General features: G+C 35.0%; 1 protein-coding gene and 1 long non-coding RNA gene across 11 annotated transcripts in view; one reads left to right on the top strand and one right to left on the bottom strand.

The window, feature by feature from the left end:
* The first annotated feature begins 718 nt into the window (after positions 1-718).
* LOC138692616 (zinc finger protein ZFP2-like) overlaps positions 719-20854 on the top strand; it is a 103602-nt gene continuing 83466 nt past the window's right edge. For 7 of the 10 annotated variants that reach the window (XM_069815643.1, XM_069815645.1, XM_069815648.1 and 4 more), the window contains exons 1-3: positions 719-854; positions 3523-3819; positions 16303-16410. In XM_069815643.1, the coding sequence (XP_069671744.1) occupies positions 3769-3819; positions 16303-16410 (159 nt within the window). In that variant the 5' untranslated portion in view covers positions 719-854; positions 3523-3768. Of the gene's footprint in view, positions 855-3522; positions 3820-13582; positions 15152-15294; positions 16411-20854 lie in introns of those variants that run through there. The other 3 variants (XM_069815641.1, XM_069815640.1, XM_069815642.1) reach the window with 3 other exon arrangements.
* On the bottom strand, positions 11807-13576 carry LOC138692618 (uncharacterized). Its single transcript, XR_011330090.1, has 4 exons — positions 12502-13576; positions 12189-12403; positions 12004-12078; positions 11807-11893 (listed from the first exon to the last, which is right to left on the bottom strand). It is a non-coding gene; the product is annotated as an uncharacterized lncRNA (long non-coding RNA).

Here is a 20854-nt window from a genome sequence, read left to right on the forward strand (position 1 = left end):
CTATAATAACAAAGGCTGCACTTGCTATAATTATATCTTCGTCTGCCATTATTGCGGATAATCAACGAACGTGAATGTTTTCTGACCATTTGCTGATGATTTGTACATTGCTCCAAACTGCGAACGAACAACGAAGTTTCGCTTCATCATTCGTTCGTTCGCTATGTATGTACGCACACGAGTCCTAGGCAGAATGCCTTAGGCCACGACGCCACGGCGCGGGACGTTCTATACAATATATTCAGTTATAAGATATTTATGGTAATCCTGTATTTTAACGCCTAGATAATTTGGGACGCTAAAATGCAGGATTCCCGATATTTATTAATATATCGTGCAATAATAATATTTTCATACATTATTGTAGGCCTAATTAAAAAATATATTATTTTATAAGTCCTATTCACTGCATAATTATAAATTATTACACTTTGTAATTTGCAAAATATCACACAGTAGGCCGTGAGCAGCCTTAACTCTTTCATGAACTTTCAAGTATCAAACATTCAAGAGTTTGTATTACCACGGCTGACTTGATGCTCGCTTCACTTCTCCTTTACAAAAAAGCGAAGGGACATCAAGTCGGCCGTGGTATTACAAACTCTTTGGTTCGCTGCAATGGCAGTGCTTGTTTGATCACATGTTGTTTATTGACTACCACGGCACTCCAGATGATTTTGGATATTAAAATACAGAGTTATCCTGGTTAGACAATTCAAGGTGCATATCTAAGAGAAGGAAGGGAATTACTGTACTTTAGCGCTAGTTTAATGAAGTTTGAGAATGGTGACTTCATGCATAGCATTTGGTTGCAACAACTTGCATGATAAAAGGATTAAACGCGGGTTCCACACGTAAGTACGCATTAGTGTATATGGCTACCTCACTGTCAACAATTTATCTTAAATAACTAAAACATTGGTCAACCTTCATTTTCCTCTTGCCACTTCCAACGGACTCCTAACGAATATTCACACATTTACCACTGGGATTGTGGCGCTGGAAATCAATTTTGAACACTTTTATCACAGCCACGACACATATCAATTTTTATTGTACAATACATATGCAATTATCACTGCGATGACACAATAATTCTTGCAGGTAACACAGAATATGTCTCTCCCGGCATGACAATCCACACACTTTCACCTCACTGCCACTTCATGACTCTCGATTTCCAGCAGACGACATGCTATGGGTGTAGCAGGGATGCCAATATCGGCAAACGAAATGAAACTAATGCGAAGAATGTTACAACAGGTGTGCTAAACGTGAGGAATGTTACAATAGGTGTGTAGTACGTTAGGTTAGGTTTGTAAGATTATATGAATGGTTACCACAGTTGGCGACACTGCAGTCATTCTCCCACTCCACCTCAAATTACGTCACAAGATGAAATTTGGCCGCCTTCTCCATTCAAGCAGGACGATTTTCCTATATAAGTAAGGAACCTATGTATACCACAGCTCCCAGTGATCACATCAAGTTTCTACTACTCCACACTACAAAACTAAGGTATTTTCAGTGTTTCTTTTTAATTCCCTATACTGACAATACCAAAGTAAAGTTTCACCAAAACATTAAAAAGGGCAGATTTGTCTGTGTTTGTCGAATGCGCATCATCATGGTTACGAAAAGGCACTTTTCAGTGTCAGTAATTTATTTTGTATACACAAGATTGGAATTTTGGGGTAAGAGGGAAAGGAAGATAAGAATGCTCTAGATGCTCTAAGAATCGACACCATAAGGCCAGGATCGGTATGCTGATGTCTTCAAGCATCGTGGATAGGAGGTACAGGAGGAGATCCACTGCGTTGCACTTTTGGATTCGAACAGAACATCTGACAATGTACCCATCCACAGGACTCAATCTAAGGGAATAGTTCTTGATCCTACAATCCGGTTTGAGAGAGATGCCCTGTACGCACAGCACATTGATGAGAAGAAATCCATTTATGGGTCCTGCATCCCATACCTAAGTGAGAAATATAACATTCCCACTAGTCAATTGAGTGTTTCTGGTCTTTTGTTTGGTGCTTGTGGCACACTTCCTGAATTCACATGGAATATTTTAAAAGCACTCGGTCTCCGACTTTTTGAAATTCAAAACATGTTATTGATTATTCTTAAAGATTCAATCAAAATATTACATTACCATTTATATTTTGGTTATTAATGATTCTATTGGTTTCACATTTCTCTGGATTTGTTTACTTAACAATTTCTTTATTTAATCATTTTCGTCTTTCAAATTATTCTGTAGTGCTTTTATTCTGGATCTCTATAGTCGCCCTCATTCAGGGCAGATTATTTTGTTAAAAAAGAAAACCCCTAAGTAAAATTTATTGTTATGTTACTTGTGATGCTTAACATCTACCGTATAGGACTACATATTATTTATATCGAATTTAATATATCGGAACACTGTTGTGACATTATATTAAGTAAAATTAATCTCTAATTTAAGGTGACCAGATGTCCCGATTTGGCCGGGACAATTCCAGTTTTCAGAGTCATGTCCCATTGTGTCCGTCACTTTGGGCCAAGGTTCCCAAGACAAATGAAATTACCAATGATTTGGGATTGTAAAGAAAACTGCTTAACTTTGAACTCTAGGAAATAATTACTTGAGAGTATAGACTCATACACACAAAAAGAAATCGTATCATGACGTAACAGTGTTTTTGATCATTCTTGAAGTAAACCCAATTACAAAAATGAGTTACTAGTAACATTCCTAGCATGTTAAATATATCCCTCTTACATATAATAATATATGACATTGTTGGATAATTTTCACAATCATAAATTATTCGCGTTTTCATGGCTCATGAACTGGTCCCTGTAATTGCAGAAGCATAGAGGAAGCAAGAAGCCGTTATGGCCGCGTGTAGAATAATATTTGCACCTGATCGTCAAAATTATCTAGATGGAGGGGGGGGGGGACAATTCTTGCGGTAGTTACGCATTTGCTCCCAACTTCGACTCTGAGGACTGTGGTCACCTTAATTGTATAGCAAAACATACACAACCTATTATTTTGATATATGTAAATGTTTTTTTTGTTCTATTGCATAGCATTGATGCTTTATCATGTCAAATATTCGTCATTGGATATTCTAAGTAAACTTCATATTAACTGATCCTTCCTTAGAAGATTTAAACTTGCGAATTTCTTTATATCTTTATATCCTGAGAACAAAGAAAAAATACGGTATATATATATAAACATACGGAAACGTGTTTAAAGAACCCGTCTCTATCAGGTTTCAACTTCAGTGACGGATCTGGCACCTGTTCTCACTTGGCTAGTAGGTTAGGTTAGCATTAATTTATGTGTTTTTAAAATAATTAATTAGGAATAATTGCAATAAAGTACAGAAATATTATGACCAACCTATTCTAACTAACTAACCCCCCTCCCATAAATCAGTTAATCTAAAAGTTTAGTCATTCTAAAATACAGTTACAGTACATCTAGTCAATTTGTAACACAACTCTATTACATTCCCTTTACAGGTTTCCATTTTCTCGGCCAGAGATACAAATCAGTGGATCTCAGCAATACGAAGGGAAAACTGGAAACCATCTGCAACTAGCAAGATATGCAGTGATCACTTCTTAGAAAGTGATTATGAAGAGAGGCCAGGATGTCAATTCAAGAAATTGAAGAAAGATGCCATTCCAAGTGTGTTCAGTTTTTCTCCACAATTGCAGAAGAAGCACACTTGTAGAAGAAAATTGGTTCGTTCTGAAGTGAATGAAATGGAGGTCTGCACCATCAGTTCTGAAATGTTGGATAATGGACCAGAACACGTAAGTAGAACTATTCTAAATATTGAATGAGAACGAATAAGCTAATTTTTAAAATGATTATTTAATACTATGTATGTAATCCTTTCCAAACGTTACGACATTTTCAGAAAAGGCTCAATCTAGAGCAGAGGCGTATACTGGTTAAAGGGTTTGGGCTACCGCTGACCCTATTATTACACAAAATATATCTAACAATTACTTTAATTTTAATTACTATGGTAAAACTAATAATACAAAATTATTACATTATGTTATATTATAAACTTTTTCTTTTGTAATTTCCTTGGGCTACCGCCGGTAGCCCGCACAATACGCCCCTGATCTAGAGACAACTTGAGATTCAGAGTTAATTGATGGCAGCTGTAATGCAACATCCACTAAATAAATATAATTTATATAATGAAGTCGAAAAATCAAAATAAAATAGCCGTGACCTAAAGATAACATAATATAACAATGAAATGCTTTTCAATAAATCGCAGAGCCACCAGTGTATCTCTGTCGGCTAAGGCGCTTGATTGTGAAATCCGAATTGCTCTCGGGCGTGGGTTCAATTCCCACTTGGGTTGATTCCCTTGTTGGGTTTTTTCCTAGGTTTTTGTCCAGCCGTAAGGCGAATGTCAGGTAATCTATGGCGAATTCCCGGTCTCGCTTCATCTCGCCCTCACCAACTCCATCGACGCTAAAAAATCCAATAGTTGATACAGCGTCGTTAAATAATCAACTAAGAAAAATAAATTAATCGTACATGTCTTGATCCAGTGACCAGAAGATTGTAAATCCCCTGCCACTTATATTTTAATAGCGTTTTATCCTTTTAGTCTGTCTGGGTTTCGTACCGTTGCTCACAGCTCCGTTGATCGTACTGGAAGCTATTCATCCTTGGATGGGAACTGGAAATTGTGGTTACCGCAAATTTGTAGTTCATTTTTACTGTAATAGGCAACTTAGTGAAACGAGAGTTGAGGGACTTCCGACGATTTTGCAATAGAAAATGGTCGAATTTCAAAGTCTACGAGTTTTTCCCTTATTACATCACATTCTTATAATTCATGCTACTTTGGAAGATTAATGTATTATTTGCATGAAATGGAGTTCTCCTTCTATTATCAGTCAGTAGATACATCTCACTTAACGATATGTGTCAGAGGCAGAACAGTTGTTTGTGTTGAACGAGCGTTGAGCTACTTCCCTTGCCATTGCTTATATCACTGCCATCGTGATCTAATACAGGCCGTAAGGCAGACCACGTGACTCGCTTAACAGCTGATCGCGAAAGGCGGTCTTTCAACCATATGAATTAGTTGCAGTGCATAAAGAATAACATATATTTCTCTGAAATGCAGTGTAATTGCGTCAGTAAAATTTTAAACAGTGATTGTGAGACACTTGAGACACAATTTACTTGCAATTTAAGGTATAATATTATTTTTGGTGTGAAAATTACGTTGTTGCAGGTAAAGTTCGTATGTGTAATACCTGCCTTTATTTCGATTAAATATTGCGTCCTTATGTGGTTAAGTGAATTTTTGGTCTTATAAACAGTAGGCTAAATATGTGTAATAATATATACGTGAAAGTGAAACATTGACTGGCATGTGAAGTAAGTTGTGATTAGGCCTAAGTGCAGCGTTACCGATGTTACTCTTGTCTAATCCATTATTGCTAGTTTACCGTATTTGTCTTATTAAATTTAAATTATTGCGCCCTTTTTATTTGTGAACAACCTACATTATACGAGTAAATAATACGACGTTTGATAATATACACAATTTGAACTAAAAACGAGATACATATAGTATATTACGAAAAATTATACCCTATAGTTTTCATTACTGTTACAGTATCTAGAATTGTAATTAGTTGAAATAAAGCACTCATGCTTCATTACGAAATTCTTGCACATTCATTTATGCACGTTTCAACAATTTTCAGTTGCATCGCACGCATATTTTAATGTGTTGAAGTTATAGGTTATGTTTATTCTATCAGTAATATTCGCAATTATGCATTATAATTAAGCATAACGCTACGTATAACTTATAAATGCAATTTGTCTACACTTCAATTGTATTTATTCGTTTCAGACGGTACTCCAGTCTGAAATCTGATTAGTGTAATATGTTACTAGGGCTAAACTAGCGCTGAGGTAGTTCCCTTCGTATTCATACATCTTGCATATACAAATTAGTTCGGTTCGTTCAGGATTTTAATATGCCTTGCTTATAGGATCAAATGCATCTCCACAAAAAATAAATTCAACTGTTTTCAGTTCAGAAATTACCGGAACTATACCTCAGCGCTACTAAGTAATACAACGTATGTACATATCATAGGAGGGACTGTGTGAATTTTCTACCTATAAGTAAGGACGGTAACCGTGTTCTGAAGTTTATCCTAAAATATATTCTTCTTTATTAAATCTCAAAACAGTTTTCGTTCTCAACTTTAACCTAAAATGTTGACGCAGATAGGTTATGTTAACATGGTAAATTCTCTTCACATAAAAATAACACAGTTTTATTTATTATTCCTGCCACATTATGCAACACATAAATGGAACTTATGCACATATTACATTGAATAAAAATTTAATTGTATTATTTATTTGTTCCCTACTATACTGGGTTGTAATGAATTGTATTTATCTAATCTACCAGGTTAACACACAACTGTACATACACTAATTTCATAGGAGAGACTGTGGTAAATTTTGTACCTACAAGTAAGGAAGGTAGATGTGCTAAATTAAAATCGCAATATAAATAATTCTTCTTTATTAAATCTCAAAATAGCTTCCATTCCAAACTTAAAATGTTGATGCAACCAGGTTATGTTAACATGTAAAACTCCGTTCACATTAAAATAACACAGTTTTGTAATTATTTCTGCAACATATTATGCAATAAGAAGTGTGAAGGGGTCTTATACACACATTACACTAAATAAAATTGAGCGCCGACACGCTATAAAGTAATATATTTCACTCAGCTCCGTATACTCAAATAGAAAAGCCCGACTCATCGAGTGACGTCACACAACCTGCGTTACGGCCTGGTCTAGATCACGATGGCAGTGCTTATATCCACTTTCAACCGTCTTACATGTCGAACCACAGTATAGAGAACATACAGTAGGGACAATTCTTGTCGGCACCTTTGATGTTGTTGGTACTAAAATCGAGCTCAGCAAGGTCTAGTTCTCAATGAATCCAACTATGTCGCTAGTATCGGCAGAGCTGACAGCTGAGCTAACGTTCAACTGTTCAGATCACATTTAGACATGTTAAACTATTGTGGTTAAACTTTCATATGTAATAACTGTTGTACTCCTTCGTTGTATAGCGATATTTGTTTTATAATGTACGTCTAATGAAAATTTACTTTTTCTTTTCAAGTTACATATAAAATTCCAGTGTTCATGATTGAAATAAAATAATATACTATTAGCGAAGTGCGTGCTGTTTTATTCTGTATCACAATATTCATTGCATTTTGTCTTGGATCACACTATGTTGTAAAATACATACACCAGGGAAACATTCAATAAATAAACAAGAATTCGGGTAGCTTGTAGCAATTAAAAATGTATGTTCACTGTATACCAGTACCTGATTGTAGGCCAAACTACGTACCTAGATATACAAAGTGGGCCTAATAATTATCTACCTTAACTATTATATGTAACTACATAATATTTAGTCCAAAACACAATTTACAGTAATAATACCAAAATACACACGACAATTTCAGTGTTCATCAACGAAATGAAATAAACTTTTAGCTAAGTGCTTATGTTTTATTCTGTATCTTCATATCCATTGCATTTCGTCTTGGATCATATGTTGCAAAACACATACACCAGGGAAACTGTCTTTACACTGGTTTATGTCGATTTGATTTTATTCTGTATGAATTATTGTAATGGGAGAAATACTTGTGTCTCTTTTCCCAAGCGAGCAGATGTTCCGTAAATTGTCAATAAATTATTACAAAATGTTTGTGGAAACTAATGCCACTTTCCCCAAGCATTGCAGAATTGTAGGCCTAACTACCTGGGTGTACAAAGTGGGCCTAATAACACTGCGAACAAATTTTAACTTTTTTTTTCTGCGCTGATCATGTGATACATGTTTTTTTATATAATTTGAGCCTCCTGAATACGAAAATGACAAAAACCGTTGTTGCTTACGGTTTTTGAGAAATTTTAGAATTTATATCTATTCAAAATACTGCTTTATATAATAATAAGGTTAAATATTCACTGTTTAGAAGATTACAGCTTTCTTTTTCTGCATTTTCTTTTATACTGGACATGAAGTAAATCACGAGATAAAGTTCAACAATAGTCTGCTAGCATATTGGTACTCCACTGTCCTTGGTATTTTCTTTTTCTCCGTAGTTGAAATTTCTTGATGAAAGCGCTCATCATGCTCATCACTGAAATCGTCATAATTCTCGGGGAAAAAGTCAAGATGGGAGTGAAGGAAGTGAATTTTCAGGTATATGTTACAATCCATAGATGTTGATAGGGGTTGATGTATGATAGTAATTATTTACTTCAACTATTATAACACATAACTATGTATCCAAAACACAATTACAGTACTAATACCAAAATACATACGACAGTTTCAATGTTCATCATTGAAATGAAATACTTCATTAAACAAGTGCTGACAGTTTTATAGGGAATCCACAACACATCTAATTATCCAATAGAACACAAACGTGCAGCATTTTGGTCCATGGTATACAAATTAATCAACATACAAATGACCCAACAATGAGGAAATTTACATTATCAAATACACAGCATAAGAGAATGGATACACTTCAACATAACAGACTACATCATAAAAAAAAAGACGAAACATTACCACTATTAATACTATGACCACAAGAAACAAACACCACACAAGAACACAAAAAAATACATCGCGCTAACATATGAAAATATAAATACACACAAGACTGCATCTTCTTTCAAAAATTATAATGTAATATTGCATACAGGCCAGAAAACACACCATGGAAACTTCTCTACATACAAGATAAATACTAATAATAATTTTATTATACATTTCAATTAAATCTCTTTTAGGTTTTGATACATGTACTGATTCTCTCATAATACTGCTTTGCTTGCTAATCCTGTTAAGGTGTTTTGTGACAGTGAATGATTTGTTTTTTTATCACCATATTTATAATCTTCTGTAACACTACCTCTAAGAGAAATTTTCATCGACTACTATCAACAAGATTCTTCTTTTCCATTATTTAATAGGCCGCAGCCGAAGTGAAATATCTCGACTTGTGGCTTTCCACAACGGTTTCTTTTCATTTCATTGTCATTTTTATATCTTGGACATTTTAAGAATCATCTTCCCCTTTATTACTTCTTTTGTCGACATTCAAAGCTATAGCACTGTTCGAGAGGCTTATTATAGTGTCAGAAAACAAATATCTGTTCATTCCAGTAGACGAGTACTCTAGTTTTCCATTCACTATACTATACTACATGTGCCAATTTATTAACAATTACTGTCATCAAAAAACATAATACAATAGTAGTGGTGGTGGTGGTGGTGGTGGTTGTAGTACTCGTTGTAGGTGGTTGTAGTAATAGTAGTAGCAGTAGTTAGTTGTTTGCAATTCTGGATAATAATACACGCTATATATGCTTCCAGATAATTTCCTTCCTAGCAGATTTCTCTCCTTTTAAATTAGTTTCCCTGAATTTTGAATTTATAAATTTCAGTATGTAAAAAAGCCTCATCCTTGCATACAAATGGATTAAATACTTGTGAGGAAAACTATTACAAGGGTGATGAAGTGTAACTTCCTCGTAACAGGTGATGAAATTCGAAAGTGGTCTTTCATTAATCACAATACGTTCAAAAGTATCTTTAAAAATTAATTCAAGTTTTGAAATGTATTAAAAAAAAATGTCACTGGGCATGCAAAGACTTCCAAAATTGTTGACATCATTTTTATAGCTGCGGAAATGACTATAATAGCTTGTTTCATCTAGGTCAGTGTGGTGGTTCGCAAAATCTTCACATATTTGACAACAGTGGACTTTCAAGCATTTTTTCATTAAGTAACCACATATGTACCTTACAGAATTTTTTTCTACATCATGGTAGTGATAGTCACAGTCTTTTATGTTAAGTTTCTCAACACATTATACTTCAGGAAAGGGCTCTTGAAATTTCTTCACAGTTTCCATGCTGATATTTAGAATTTTATGGAAATCTGGTTCGCAGTTCTGGTTATTTGACTTAAAAAATTCGATCCTGAACATCTTCTTAAATGTTCTTTTAAACTGAACAGCAGTTGGGTTTGCTGCATTCCCACCTTGTTGCCTCACTGCTCCAAAAAAGTTTTCCAAACAATCTTGGTTCAGTCTTCTTGTGAGAATATATCGAAATCCTTCAAATTTCAATTTTTCCCACAACAAAAGTAGTGCTCTGATTGTCAGTTTCCAACATTTAAGTGATTTTATTTTCTTTGTAATGTCAACATTTTGATTGGTCAACACTTTAACCTCCTCTAAGAAGATTAACATATCTTTCAGAAAATCAATTTGATATGCCTTGCCACTGAATGCCTCTTTAAATTCTTTTACATTTTTTTCTGACATCGAATTTAACATATCAAAAAGTTTATCAAATCTATCTAAGAATTCTATCGTTGCAGCTGCTTTAGGGGAGAGCTTTTCCAGTGCAATGTATGTTGACATTGCAGCTACAACTGTCGAACTTAAAACCTGAACTGCTAATTTCACTTTCATTTTTTCTGGATTTGTGGGATGCATATGTGAATCCGTTAATTTAGGAGCCAATCTGTTTGGCAATGCTTGGTCTTTGTTAAAAAATTCCACAATATATTGCCAAGAGGTCGTCTCCCCTCTGAAGTGAAAAGTGTTGGTTAGAAGATTATTTCTTGTCGCCTTCATAAGATGTGGAGTGTCAAACATATAAATTATTTCTTCATTCTGAACTAGAAATACTGGTTCATCCTTGAATAAGGTATTAGCTAGCTTAATGTTTGAGGCTCCCATGTCACTAATAACTATTCTAACTTTCAAACCAATAGCATTCACTTTTGAAATAACCGTGTACAGCAAATCTTTCAGTTTTGAGGCTGAACATGTATTATGAACAAAGAAATAGGCAAGAGGCTGATGCCAGTTGTAATATATACCTTTCAGCATGAACACCAAAACATTTAAAGCTGGCCTAAAACTTTTTCCTTCCCCCAAATCTTCAAATCCTACCACCTCATCTTTCCCTATGCAATAAAACAAATTAGATTTTATGGACATTTCATCTAAACAAAGGCAACAATTTTTATCAGCGTCACAAAATGTAAGAATCTTTTCTTTGAGAGCTTCAAAGATGAAATTGTTTAAGCCAGCTTTAAAATCTATACTTTCTGTGATCCTGTTCAAGGTTCTTTTCGTTGGCAATGTAAATATTTTGGACATACCCCTGTAAGCTTTAGGACCCATAAAATATATTTTCAAACAAGTGTTCAAAAATTCTTCGGAGTATCTTCTTTGATGGGGTGTCTTGTTATGAAGATCGGCCTGCTGTTTAACAAAATCAATACATTTTTTAGGGAGGAATTTCTCGCATAACACTTTAAAGTCTTCACATGTAACATCTGACAATACAGATTTCTCGTTATTGGTTTCAATTTGTTTTTCCATTTTCCTATTTTTTCTCTTTCAAGTACAGATGCTACGTTTTAGTTTTCGCTTTCTAGGGGTATTGGAACTGAGCACAGTTGGTGTTTGTGTGTTTACATTTGTCACTGATAATGAACATTCTTCAGATCTACTCCCTTTGTTGTATACATTCGAAGGTCCAGGTAGATCTACATCTAGAAATAAGAGATGAATTAATTGTTATTTAGGTTAACTCACAGAAATGGAATTGTTTTCACCGGCATCTTTGTAAAAACTTTCACAATTGCCAAAAATTTATACTAACCAGAACGTGTAGGTTGTACTGCACTCTCTTGAAATTCTGGTACAATGTGGAATGGGCCAGTATGCGGTCCTCCATCTAGAAATAAGAGATGAATTAATTGTTATTTAGGTTAACTCACAGAAATGGAATTGTTTTCACTGGCATCTTTGTTAAAACTTTCACAATTGCCAAAAATTTATACTGACCAGAACGTGTAGGTTGTACTGCACTCTCTTGAAATTCTGGTACAATGTGGAATGGGCCAGTATGCGGTCCTCCATCTAGAAATAAGAGATGAATTAATTGTTATTTAGGTTAACTCACAGAAATGGAATAGTTTTCACTGGCATCTTTGTTAAAACTTTCACAATTGCCAAAAATTAATACTAACCTGAACGTGCATGTTGTACTGAATTATTTCGAAATTCAGGTATGTTTAGCACTGGAACAGCATCTGCAGTTAATCGGGATACTTTGGAAGTGCTTTTTTTTGTAATCATTTCTTGTGGAAAATGTAAACTGCATACCCTATACATTGAGCCATTAAGATCCCTCATAATCCGGAATAAGTGTTCACAGCCACATGCTTGAACCCATATTTTACATCTGAAATTAAATTGAGTATGTATCAGAATTTTTTTTTTTTTGAGTGAAGAAGAAGTTCGTAATTTTTTTAAGATATGTGATCATCTCATTGTACTTACCTATCTCTGTCTTTTGGAAAACGAAATAAGCTTATATTTTGACTTAGGTTCCTTTTATTATTGCAACAAAATTTCACAGCGCAAATACCACCTCGTGTTGTTGTTTTCTGAGTATCCATTTTCTTTGAGATTGCTGCCACTTAATACCTGTGATCAGAGATAATCGGGAAATAATGTAGCTTAGGTTAATTTCGTTTCATTATTAGACAGCAGTGAGTAAGAATACAAAGGTTGTATGTCAATGAAAAACAAATGTTGTGAAGTGGCGAAATGGGTTTTATCTTGTCACAATGCTCTGTAGTTTTTATGAAGAGTGTTTTTGAAGTTATTTAACGACGCTGTTTCAACTACTAGGTTTTTTTTAGCATCGATGGGATTGGTGATAGCGAGGTGGCATTTGACAAGACGAAGACAAGAATTCGCCATTTATTACCTGAATTCGCGTTGCAGTACGGAAACCTCAGAAAAAAACCCAACAAGGTAATCAGTCCAAGCGGGGATCGAACCCACGCCCAAGCGCAACTCCGAATTTAACGGTTTCAGTTTGCGATGAAGAGTAAGTTACACCAAGACAAATCAGGCAGTACCAATAACACACACTTTTTTTACATTCTTTTTGTACATACAATCTTTGTGCTCTTAGCCATTATCATTATCTATCATTAATATTATGTCGCTAGGAAGTCAAAATACTTATTGTTGACGTTCATGTTCGCACTTCACCGCAACGGACGCCATGATGTACTACGTTGTACTTGGATCAATTCTACCAACATAAGCCTCAAACAGTGACTTGAACGTTAGCGTCAATTAGTGAATATTTTCATGATGATTGCATACGGAAGTAATTATTATTATGGTTATATTGCCATTCCTTTGCCTTATGTCTTTCAAATTGTTAAAAGATGAGTAATGTAATGTTTTCAGTTAATATTAAATTATGCCAGCACTGTCGTACATGCAGATCCATCTGGTGGAGGTTTCAGATAATACACCCGGTTTTGTGACATGCGCACTCAGAATTTGTTCCCACGAAACAGCTTATATGTCCCTACTGTATGTTCTCTATACTGTGGTCGAACCAACATAACTTACGTGACATTCAGTGTTGCCAACAGTTGTTCTAATAATCCCGCTAGATGGCTTTCGAAACCCGCGATTTTCTAACAAAAATCTCTAGATTTAATGCGTATATATTATTCAATTTTATAATAATAATAAAATAAGTGGTATAGTGCACAAGTTTAACTTTCGCAGATGCTGGTCAATGAAGCTTTCGTTTCGGCACAATGTAAGACATTCAATTTTATACGCTTGCAATTAGTATTGATAAGAAACACGTAATTTAAAAATCACTCACTCAAATTAGCAGCTCCTCTGGATCATCTCCAACTGAACCTTTTAACGCAGAAATATAAAACTGTGACTGTGAGGTCCCCGGCGTAGTAAGTTATTCCTAGCCTGTCCACTTTCATTTTTGTACGTAGTCAAGGTACCTATTTTCTCGAAAACCTCTGGTGGTACCAGATAATTCTTGCAACACTTGTTCACATGATCCAGACCTGCGCATATTGTCAGAATTGCATCCATTAATTCTGTCCCCATCCCTTTTCGTAGACTTCACGACGTTCATCATACTAATAAAATATTCTCTTCACTTGAGCATTAGACCAAGAACACAATAAGATCAAGCATTTCTTGAAAAGGATTTATATTAGATGCGTCCCTGTAAATGGCTACTTCGCTCCAGAATTCAATTGTCTTTATGTTACACTTCACGTAGACACTCTTTACGAAACCGTTGCTGATCGTGAGGCCCCACATCTCAATTATTTACGGATAAATGGCACAGAGAAAGGTTTAACGATATTGTGTAATAGTTAACACTGTTACGGTACACGTCTTACACAAATAATATTCTTTAAGCAATTGAATTTAGTCTGTATGTAATTTCTAATATATTATATTATTAAAGTCTTTGTTGATCATGTGAAGTGCTAGTGCACGGCGACAGCAGATGTTCGATGTTTAATGTTTAATTATAATGCCACCACACTTACATTTTTTTACTGTCCGATTGTAAGAATCGACCGGTATTAAACTTGCAAAAACAACAATAACGCTAATATGAATATTTTCTTTTCAAAAACTTCAAAGATTAAAAACCGCGGGATAATATAATTTTACCCGCGAGACGGTTATCCAAAAAAGCTAGATTTAGCGGGAAAACCGCTGAATTGGCAACACTAGTGACATTACGAAACTTCCACGCTAGTTTCTAATGGGTCAATCTAGAGCATCTACCAACCACTTCCAATGGACTGTGAACGAATAGTGAACACATTTATCACTGGGATTGTAGCGCTGGAAATCAATTTTGAACACTTTTATCACAGCCACGACACATTTCAATTTTTATTGTACTATATATTTGCAGTTACCACTGCAATGATACAATAATAAAATTGTTGGAGAAAACACAGAATCAACGTAGTAAATGTAATTATCAGAGTCGCCATATTCCTTTCCCGCCATCACGATCCACCCAGTTTCACTTCACGTCCATTAGATGACAATCCACTTCCAAAGACGACAGGGATGTCAATATCTACAAACGAAATGAAACTAAACGTGAGAAATGTTACAAGAGGTGTGTAGTATAATGTTACGTTAGATTACATTATGTGTATATTACGTGACAGGTTAGGTTAGGTTTGGTTAGATGTGCGGGAGGGTTGGCAGGTATGAGTAAAGTTACGTATTCCTAGTAATATTGACTTTGAATATTTACAGATACTCTCAGGCGCATGTCTAGATAAAGGCACACATGAAGGACTGGGGACTGGGATCTTATCAAGGTTGCTAGACGTCCTGAATTTCTCAGGCTTGTTCTGGATTTAATGGTGTCCTGTATCCTGGATTGAGTTATCTTTGTTTCGGAATGTCAAGAAGCCAGGAAAGTACAATTTTTTGCTAATTTCTATACAATTATTTTTAAAATTCCGTATTCAAATTTTCAAGAACCTGTCCAACCTAAGTTCAATGTCGTCATCAATGCCGCCTGGCACTTCCTATTCAGTTATATTGAAATAAAAACGATAATACTGTAGTATGTAATGAGATATTTTATACAGTATCTTAATTCTTTACTGGGTAGGATTCAAACAGTGTCGTGCATTTTTTCCGGATAAAAAATTGTTCTATTTAACGACGCTCGCAACTCCCGAGGTTATATCAGCATCGCTGGTGTACTGGAATTTTGTCCCGCGGTAATTCTTTTACATGCCAATAAATCTACTGTCATGAGCTTGTCGCAATTAAGCACACAAATACCATTGACCTGGACCGGGATTGAACCCACAACCTCGGTTTTTCCGTATAGATCAGTCTGTAATATGACATTATTTTTCCAGACTTTATCAATAATTTCATAATCTAGCAAAAATGGTAACAAAATTAAAAGTTTAGGGCCTATGCAATTACTTGAAATAACATAAAATGAATCAAATCAGTTATATTACGAATTGAATGAATTCAAATGTGTAGCCACATTAAGGTATGCAATATTATCACCTGCATAGGATTTCTGACGAGATAATCTGGCAACCCTGTATCTTATTCTATACACGAGTTATGTGCATAATTGGATTCATACTCTCATAATCACTAGTACTAAAGGTATTCTATATTTTTGTGTGGAATATAGGCCTAATTAATCGGAACAAATTCGCATGTTCGAGGAAATAATATATTGTACATATAATATGTTGTAACCATTGAGGATAATTAAGCCTCTTTCAGCAGCTTACAGTCGCAATGGATGTAATCAAGAAGGAACCTGAGGTTGACCCTTTGGCTATACAATGGAGTGATGATACCTATACAGCTGAGAAGAAGCCCTTATCAGAGGTAAATTGAAAATGTCTGGTTATAATTTTTATGTCCGACATGTTTAACATTGTAGAATATTCATGAAGTTATATATCTCCCAGTTTATAATTAACAGATTTTCAGCATAGTCTAAGGAATTTCGTATCTAGAGTTTGTTGTGTTTGTCTTCATGTTACGTATCACATGCTTCTTTTTTACTTTTTCATGTTATTTTAAGAGCTGATAAAGGGCGCTGGTTGAAACTGAGTTTTAAAATAGCCTTAAATCAAAATTCTTTTCATAAATCCTCTTAATTTGTTAATGTGTTTTATTTTTTAATTATTACACTAGTATACCGGTACATATGAACATTTTTTTTTCTGCTGACTTGGATGTTTTGACTGAATTTATATCATTCGAGTTCTCTGATTTCAAATATGCAGTCAGAAAGTGCCAATCATATCACCATTTTTCACAAAATGCAATTATTACAGAATTTCCTTCTTTTCATGAGTTTAAACCGCATGCTAATCCATACTATGTTTTCTTTAGGCAAAATAGTTAGTAGTGATGGGTGTAAATTAATTTACACAATATGCAGAGTGGCTGGAACTTTTAAGTATCACAATTACTAAGAAACTTTCGCTTCTTTGATCTTCTGCAGTGGCTCATCTATCATATTTATGTCCCATCTGCTTTGATATCTCTGTTCCATAATCTTTATTTCTTGGTGGAAACGCTGACACTGTTTCTCACTTACTGCACTAAGATTTGAGGGAAAGACATTTATGTGGCTGAGCGGGAAATGCATCTTAACACTAATCTCTGAAATGCTGTCAACAAAATCTGAATTAGAACCTCGTAGTCTGTCCTGATGTTGCCAAGAACGTTTCTCACAAAATCAGAAAAAGCACACCAAGCATCCATTTCCAAGGTGTTCATGGTCTCCAAGAATTCTTCATCTTATATTATTTGTCGTCCATCGAATACTCCAGTTTTCAGCTACTCGTGTGTAGGTACAAGAAATTTAGAGCACATATAATTGACGCAAGTACCGTCTTTATCCAGAGCCTTCACATACTGCTTCATAAGGCCTAATTATATATGGAGTGGGGGTAATAATATCTTTTTGGGATCAAGACGAGGCTCATGCTGGATATTCTGATCACCAACGTGAAACTCAACTCAGGTAGGCCACTCTTTCCTTTCCTAGTGTTCTTTCTTCATCATAATCATCAGTATCTGGTTTTGCTAGTACATTAGATTCATCACTAGAACTGGAACTTTCAGATGTGGTAAATGTAGGAATAAGAAAGTCATTGCTGTGTAGTGTGGGTCTTATAGTTGACCGTAGGTGAGGATATTGAATGGAGTGTTTTCACTTTTGTTAAAGCCTGATACATCAACCATACTAAAGTAGCAGATTTCCATGTGATCTCGCTGTTCCCACCACACCAGTGGAACTCCAAAAGCGAGGTTTTTCTCTCTCCCATAGTCCACTGTCTGAGATATTCAACACATGTTCCACACAGTATATGTGGTGCCCAGCATATGTCCTGGTTGCCTAGTTTAACCCGAAATATGTATGATATCTTCACTTTTCCTTCACTTTGGCGTTGTAAAAAAGCCACAAATGTGGCAGGATAAGTTTAAGTTGTTTTTACATTTTCCATAAACAGCGGCCACTCTCACAGAAATCCGCAAAAGAGAAAGTACATGATGTTGCCATTTGAGAAAAATCTTGACGTGATGGTGAAAAATATATATGGTTTATGGATTCAACACCCTCAAATTAATAAAGATCAGATGTTCTTTTGCAGTCAGAAAAATTGATGTAGATCAGTGAGTATGTAAGATCAAAAAGATGAATTCGGGTACAACTGAGTAGCTACTTGCATAATTTTAAAATACATATGGTAGAACAGATATACTTCCAGAGTAGCACCATCGCAACAAATATTCTTGAGCACTTGTGGTGGTGTCAGTCAAGTACAATAGAATTCCTTGTATCCGGCAACTGTGGGACAAAGTCATTGCCAGATAACTGATTTTACCGGATAACTGTAAAATACGTTTATAGGTTATGTAAAGACACACTGTGCTGCACAAACATTTTTTTTCCATGTTGAAATTTAGTATTTTTCATATAGATATAGATATTGAATACGGTAGTGTACATTAATCAGTTAGTAATTATTGTAATACAGTAATACATAAAAGCGTGAAAAATACTAAAAGTTTTCCTAACCTTATGACAATTTTAAATGGCGGTCATGTGAGTCATGTAACGTGAAGAGCATTGTAGCCAACGTGGCAAATGTGAAGACGAAGTAACGCTCAATGATTTGAGCGCAAGAATATTTTGCTTGCGTTTTGTGGAACCCATTGCGAAACAGCAGCACTTAGCGGTAATAGCCATGATACTATCACTCGAAATTTTTGCGCTCTATAGAAACAGAGAATTTCACAATTTCCTATTTAGACTCATCCAACACCCCTTCAAAACGGGCAAGTTCAAGTGGTCAATTTAAAGATATGGTCTCTGTGCATTGTTTGCAAGGTCCAAGTGGCAGCTTACCGATGCTAACCGATATACTCCAGGGACATAACGGTTTTTTTGTTTCTGTTTTCACACGTGAACAATGTAAAGAGTAAACACGATATGCGACGTGTGCGATCCATGAAAACCACTCACATCTTCGTCCCACTCTTCCCTTCTGCATGAATGACTATTTTTTTTTTGGCCTAGCCAAAAGTGACGTTGTTTTGGTATTGCCGGGTATTTGGGTGCTGGATACGAGAGATTTTACTGCATTACGAAAATATGGCACGTTTTTACAATAATTTCTGTGTACCAGATAATTTAATTCTAACTTCTAGTAATTAATTAAGATTAGCAGATATTCCAAATCCATATTTACTTTGCTGATCAAGTGTGTGATCTACATGCAATATAAATCGATGTTAATACAAAATATGTAACCAATTATTTTAAGCTGAAATAGTAGTAATAATAAAGTTTGTTACCTTGCTTGATAGTATGTAGGCCTGTATGTCATAGTGTTCTGCTTTTATTATCGAAGGACAGTAAGTTGATATGTATTACCATATTACTGTGTTGGCAAGGAATAAATAGTATGGCACCTGAACTCTATTTGGTAAGCATTCAACTTTTTTTTTTGGAATGGATAATTGAAAGGAAAATATCCAAAATAAAAGAATGGGAATCAAATAATGGTCAAAATTACAATAATTAAGATGAATCTATTCGAGATATCATTCCCAAATAAAAACTGTCATAATATGTCCCATATAATAGGAGGTAAAACAATTTTGTATAATTTGTCATTATTTGTTTTTATTGCGCCTGTACAGGATTACAAAGAACCTATCATGTTGTCATCCTTTCTGTGTGAAACATTGCCCTATTTCGATCTACAGTTTTGTAACCTTTTACATTACAATGTATTCGTCATTATTGCAACGGATGTTTTATGAAAAGATGTTCTATTGTAAATATTTATGATATATAACACATTATTCCACAACACTCCACGACTGATAGTTATCTTCAAATTCCGAGTCCTGTGAGGGCAAAAGGACATAGTCAGATAAATGTGCTTGTTATTTACAAAAATATAACATACATAGATTCATATTTATAAATACATACAAACATGCATACATATTACTAAGGCATAGGAATGCTGCTAAGTGATACAGCGCTATCGTATTTATTTGCATATATGTATATTAGCAGATGCTGAGGAGGGGGAAATAGCAGCAAATACCGTCTGTGGTAACATTCAATATCTGATACTGTCCACACCATGGAACACTGACAAATGATCGGATTCGAAGGTGACATATTTTCTGCAGAGTATACTGATGATGTCCCTGTGGAGATAACAGTTCTTTAAACAAAGCCGAAATATTTTCACTGAATATGTAGAAGGATCCTAAACTAGCAACTTTGGATACGGACTCCATGGGCACCAACATAAAACACTTATAGTACGGAAGATTAAAGTAATTGCAGTTTCATTCTCTTTAATTAAATAGAAATAGTTTTGTTGGAGCTGTTGCCAATTTCACTCAATTCCTGGCTAATACTACTGTCGACGTTTCTCCTGGTCCTAAACAACCTGCAAGACAATATTATGAACTAGGAGAAAGTAATAAATTTTTCTTATATTCATCGACAATGTTCGTAATCCACTAATTCAGAAAGGAAATAAAACATGATATAACTAAAAGACAAGTCAAGTTCCTTTACTAAGCGACACGATTTCAATTTTATAACCAAGAGAAAGCTGACCATTGCGTACTCGTCAATGAGAGACTGCAATGTAATATTCCAACTTCAGACTTAGAAGATTATTTCCACAACTCTATTAAACTAGGAATGATTGAGACATAAATAACAATCCTAATGCACTATTGGATTCCGACAGACTCGTACTTGTTGATTCCTGTCTTCTCA

The sequence above is a fragment of the Periplaneta americana genome, chromosome 17 (assembly GCF_040183065.1).
Source record: "Periplaneta americana isolate PAMFEO1 chromosome 17, P.americana_PAMFEO1_priV1, whole genome shotgun sequence".
In the NCBI taxonomy this organism is placed as follows: Eukaryota; Metazoa; Arthropoda; class Insecta; order Blattodea; family Blattidae; genus Periplaneta; species Periplaneta americana.